The sequence below is a fragment of the Lepisma saccharinum genome, chromosome 29, assembly GCF_977018435.1.
Source record: "Lepisma saccharinum chromosome 29, izLepSacc3.1, whole genome shotgun sequence".
Taxonomy (NCBI): domain Eukaryota; kingdom Metazoa; phylum Arthropoda; class Insecta; order Zygentoma; family Lepismatidae; genus Lepisma; species Lepisma saccharinum.
The window spans coordinates 867,697-873,943 of NC_139257.1; the positions used below are offsets into that span (position 1 = coordinate 867,697).

General features: G+C 36.7%; 1 protein-coding gene across 1 annotated transcript in view; it reads left to right on the plus strand.

Annotated features, from left to right (window-relative positions):
- LOC145981617 (uncharacterized) overlaps positions 1–5,375 on the plus strand; it is a 116,536-nt gene extending 111,161 nt beyond the window's left edge. The window contains exon 4 of the mRNA XM_083114990.1: positions 4,955–5,375. Coding sequence (XP_082971116.1) covers positions 4,955–5,208 — 254 coding nt within the window. The 3' untranslated portion in view covers positions 5,209–5,375. The remainder of the gene's footprint in view (positions 1–4,954) is intronic.
- The last annotated feature ends 872 nt before the right edge of the window (positions 5,376–6,247 follow it).

Consider the following 6,247-nt stretch of genomic DNA (forward strand, 5'->3'; position numbering starts at 1 on the left):
TTTCCATTCCATATTCGTCAATTGATCATCGATTCCAGACTGGTAGCCTCCTTCTACTGACTACAAAACTTTTGTTCAAAGCTAGAGGATCAAAACTGCTCCTTACATCTTTAAATCGTTTTACATAAAAGCATTCAAAGCCCAAATTAACATCTATGCTTTGAACAAATACATTCATAACTCAGTTGAATACAGTTCCACGAAACTTGATAATCTGTTGATCAAACGCTTTCATCTCCTGCTATTTTCCAGGAATTCTATAAATTATAGTCTGTATTATCTTTAAAATTCTTCATCAATAGATAAACTCTGTAGTTCTGACACTTTCCACCTTTTTCATCAATGTGTCAGACATGATAGCAACAAACTTGTTGGCACCCTGGGAGAATTTATCAAAATGTGTTTCTTGAAACCTCATATCTGTTATTGCACTGGTAACATGTCGCCCAGCTTTAACGAAATCCAAATACCTGGTTTGTTTATAATCTTAAAGAGGAGTTGTAATTTTAAAAACCTGTGGACACTTCAGTGTCGAAAGCAGTGAACTTTTTAAAAAGTGCCGTGGTATCATTGCGTACGACGTTTGTATCGAAATCATTAAAATAGAAATGAGAAAGGGTGTTGCAACAAACTGACAGAATATGATTGTGTACCCTCTTTTCATTTTCGTGATATTCAGTCAAGTAATAAGAGACGACAAAATAATTTTGTCGTGCCCTTACTTCTGCTTCTACATCTTGTAGTTCTTATTGCTGCAAATCTAACAATGGAAGTCTGCGCCAAGTAATCTCAAAATCACTTGAGTTCCTTGCACAAGCTAAAAATGAAATGCAAACATACACACACAAATTAACAGGAGCAATAATTCAACATATAAAGTGTATTACTTCCCACACGATCTATATTTCTGCTCTTTTTTCTTGATAATTACTAATATTTTAGTCCAGGGGTTCTCAAAAGTCTTTGCTTCATGGCACCCTGAGTGTTTCAAATGTTTTCTGCTGCACCAAATTCAAAATGTAGGCCAAAGTCTTGCAACACTCACTTAGTGTTGTTAGATTGCATGTCTTTAAGTTAAAAAAATAAATATATATTCCAAGTTCAGAAATATTTTATGTGTAAAAAGCACTAAATGGTCACATATTTGAAACAATCATATCATCAACTGAATATATTGGAACATTTTGCGGCTCCCCTGTAAGCCAGATATGGCTACCCCGGGTGCTAAGGAACACAATTTATGCAACCACTGTTTAGTCATTGTTTCTGTTCAGTAGGCATCAAGCCGCTCTGTTGTTCGTTAAGTCCAGGAGCGGTTCAAGACAGAATATTAATCTGGATGAGATGAATTTCTGGCGCCCCTCTCCTACTATCCACCTCGCCGTCCAGTCCCGATTAGCCTCTTTGTGCAGAAAGTTAACTTAAAAAATGACAAATAATCAAACAAATGACCAAGCTTACGCAATCAGCAATAAGGTTTTGGCGCTAATCAGAGGAAGACGTCCCGGTTTGGCGTCCCCGAGAGAATCGTCCCTGCCAGTCGCCCGGCCCTTAAGCGCCCCTATGTAAGTCCACGACTGAACAGAAAAAAGTTTATTCACAACTGTTACATCTGTGACCGATTGTGAACAATACAGAAATAGCAACAGAGAAATTGTGTTTTCGGAAGGTCGAGAGAGAGGGTTTACCGGGATTTTGGGCCAGCCCAGCCTTCGCTCAGGCTGATCGGGGCTGATTCTACAGTTCAAATTTCGATCCGAAACATTATACAATATGCCAAAAAGAGGAATCGAACCCGAGACCCCTTAATTTCCACCACTACGTATAACCACTTTTCTACTGTTGATAACACTGTTGAGCCTTGTTTCCGTGTTAGTAAAACATTAAAATGCTCACCAAGATAACATTTATTGTACAAAAAATACACAGTAAAAAAATGACGTTTCCACTCTCTAACACTGCGATGCCAAGGGTCCCGGGTTTGAATCCGGCTCGGGCTTGGTTGTTTGTGAATGTCCATTCATCAATTTCATCATTTCATCACTCTTCCCCATCTTCGCAAATTAGCCAAGAGGCACAAAACGCGAAGCAAAATAAACTAAATTAATCAATCCACTCTCTAACAGTGTCTTCTTCAGTCCAAGATTCACATTAAGTTCCAAGATTATATAATATAAATAAGATTTTATTGAGAATCTTCGTCTGGAGATGAGCCTGTTAGAGGGTGGAAAGGTTACGTTTTTAGTGTATATTTTTAATACAATAAATTTTGCGTTGTTCATCATTTTAATGTTTCAATGCTAAAATATAATTCTTGCAAAAATGGGCTCATCGGGGCTCGATCTATATCTACAATCTCAAAAATAACGATTCCTCTTTTTTACTATGTAGGGAATCGAACCCGAGACTTCTACAATGCGATGCAACAACATTAACCACTAAGCTGCCAAACCAACTTTTCGATCCCCGCCATTTTGTTTGATTTCCGTGCACACTGTGTTCTCCCAGGATAATCGAGACAATGTTTAAACTTTACACTGACTCTACCAGGAATCAAATAATCAACACGCTTGTTTACAGAGCTACAACCTTAGATACTAGGCACAGCACCTACGCGCTATCTTAAAAGGATTTTTTTCATGTCCTTGCATATTTCAATTTGGATGTGCGCATATTCTACACACACACATACATACACACACACACATTTTCACTTGAAGTTCATGAGTTTCTACCTTGCCAATTTCGGGAGAGTTGGATTAGCGGCAGGGGACCCATACTTTGGCAACGAGGTCATCAGATTCTTCGCTTGCGATTACTGGCTGAGGGGATATGTCAAAACCCAGGTGTATGCAGAGAAACCGAAGGACATTGACGAATTGAGGTTCAAGATACGTGATGTGATTCACAGCATACCGGACAAGCGCCGCCAGAAAGTAATTCGCGGATTCAAACGAAGATTGCAAGAGTGTATGGACGTGAAGGTGGACATTGGCGATGAACCAAACCAAATCAAACATTATTGTTTTAAGTTGACTCTGTGTAACACACAAAATTCCGTTGTAACATATCTATTACTTAAAATGTTTGCCTTTTAGGATTCGGCAGGGCTTTAAAAAAACAAAAAAACATTTTATTACATTCTCTAACTTAAACTTCTCCTGTAATTTCGCTACATCACTAGCCGCTAATCGCAAATACCTTTTCATGAGCCGCGTCTACACATAATCTTCCTCTTGTTACTCTTTTCTCAATTGGTCATCAAGTAGCTGAACGCTCACGATTCTAGCTGAGTGCTCAGATTCTTGGCGCGCCCCAGGTGTAAAAAATTGAATTATGACGGCTTTGTCGTTGCGAAAAGGGAAAATGCTCATGCCCAAATATGAAGAATTTTCATATACATTGAAGTGCTGTTGCTCGATTGAGCAGATACGCATAGTGTTTTGAGTTAGTTAATGGAAAAATGGTTACTTCGTTACAACTATCAAAATATATTATGGAAAGAGTATTATGTATTATAACGTATAATAATATTTGGAATTGTATAATATTATGTACATTTACAAAGATTTTAAGGCAAAGTATAGTTCGTTCATTGTACTTTTAAATATATACAGCTGATAACTTTTCAAATGATACATAAATTAAATATTAGACGAAATTATGTATGCATGTATTTGTAAGTGTGTGTTTTTTATATTTGTTATTTATCTCGTTATTCTGCCAGTGTTGGTTATCGTATCGATGATGATAGTGATTATCACATGAAGTTGTTGAACAAACACTCACAAGAGATGTCTATGTCCAGTCCGAATGCCAAATCCTATAACTTCGGGTGCAAGCTCGAAAAATGGACCACTTAACTCGTTCAGCAACTGAACAGTTTGGCTGATTGTGTGTAAGTGCGTATTCAAACTCACTGCTTTCCCTGATGGACGGAGCCGTTCGTTGTGCTGCTATTGCAGCGTAGAACATCTCCAATGGTAATGCTTTCCATGCAAGAAATGTTAAATGTCGCCCCATGAGAAAAAAACATGTAAACTTTCTCCTTAATGGTTGTGTTTCTCCTCTTCATTAAACACGAGGGGATCGAAACACAATGGTCTTTATTAATAATATGTTTTCCATTGGGGATTCTACAATAGGCAAACCATGGCATTCCGTTCTACTTCATTTTTTTATTTAGGCGTCCCTGTCTTAGGGTGTCGGTTTACATTAATGAATTTCGTCCCCATATGTGACAGAAGGTTTTTCGTACCTACTCAATTACGCGTCTCTATCAGTACGGGAACATTTTATATAAGTATATTTTTGACATTCTAGTATGGGGACTCATATTAGTTCTTCACCACATTCTCCTAAAATTTAAAGATGGACATCTCTATCAGTAAGACATTATGCATCAATGCGTCTTGTCCCCTTGGATATTCTACCATAAGGGAATCAAGCTATTTCGTCCAAACTTTATATTCATACATATGTTTTAATATGAGTCAGGTCCGTTATATGTCAGTGTATTTTATCCCTTCTCACATTCTACCATAGATGAACTGTGGCATTTCGTCCCCCTTCAAATTAAATTCTTCACACAATAAGCATAATCACATATGCGATGAGAATATTTGCTGTGCTCATAAGCGCATAAGTGCTCTACTCTGGCAATTGTTTTCATTAATGCTCAATCCATTTTTCATAATCTTCCCTTATTAGGCACCCAAACCACGTCGGAATATGAGTTAATCTTTCTAAAATATTGGATCGTCTTTGAAAATAATGACTATCTGGTGTTTGTTTAAACTAAAAGCCGTTTTTTGTACATGCACAGAAGCAGTTAATATCTGTGGTCAACTAGTTGAAGTCAAAACAGGAAGAATTATTTTGTATTTTGTTAAATTTAGGATAATTTCATTATTTATTGACGTTAATAGCGAAACTATTTTAATTTATTTTTCAGTGTCTTATGGCGGCGTTTTTGGAGTATTTCTTGGACTTAGCCTTCTCAGTGGATTGGAATTTTTTAACTACTGGCTAATGCTACCTATAAATACAATTATACAGTACAAGAAGAAAAGGGACATGGATTTAAGGGAAAAACGTTTTAAGTTGAACTTTCCTACCGTAAGAAGACAACTGAATGTCAACATTCAAGATGAAATTAACATACATGTCGATAATCATAGGCTTGTGAATTACAGATATGTAAATTGAATTTAATGTTACACATCAATGAATCAACTAAGTTTCAAAAGTTAACTGTAACGAGACTACAAAGTTTGGATGTATCACAACTTAGTACTTTCAATACATGTTCACATTTAAACTTCATATTAGGTGTAGGCACAGCACAATGCAATTAACCATTACAAGAAAGCAGTCTTTTTATATATTTTTTTTGTTTCATCACCTATCTAATAAGATTATGTCAATTTTATCTATCTTGAACTAGCTTGTTAGCAAGAATCTTTAACATATAGGCAAAAGCTGTGAAATGCAAACATCCTGCCGCAGGATATACCTTTGATCAAAGTGTTGCATAAGAACAGAGCGTGGAGTAGTAAAACAGAACCAGAGGTTACCAGAGACTACTTAACACTTAACTGGTGAGGTGGGGTGAGAGCTACCCCACTATTATTTTGAATTGACTGTACTTACATATTTGTCACGTTTCATACCTGTAATTTTAAGTACCTTTCAGTCACATCTCTAGCAGCTGTGAGAAAGTGAGAGTGTGTTGACTTATGTAAGCAATCAGGGAGATATTGTTGTATATACAAAGTGGGGTGGAATAAACCTCACCTCACCACTAACGTAACATTTTTTGTGATGTTGTAATTTTAATTTTTCGTGTTGTAATGGCAATCTCCATTAATGTTATGAGCACTAATGATCCTTATTTTAATGAATGGATTAGTGATATCCTCAATGATGTGGAAAGAGATTTCAGTGGTAAGGAAAGAAATGTGGAACCCCTACATTTTCCAAAACGAAGTGAAGATGGTCGGTCTAGTGTCGATGATGATGAAGATTGAAAATATGATGATGGTGACAGGAAGCACATCGACAAGAAGAGATAAACAAGTAAGGATAAATACGTCTCTGGTAGATCAACTTAATTTTTTTTATCTAAAGTACACATTTCGAACATCCAGGCCAGAAAGCAGGCAGCTTGGCATAAACTGTACTGTAAATAGTTCATTAGCGTTTCTGTTTTCTGAAGAAATGTTGGAAAAGTAATTCTGCGAACTTG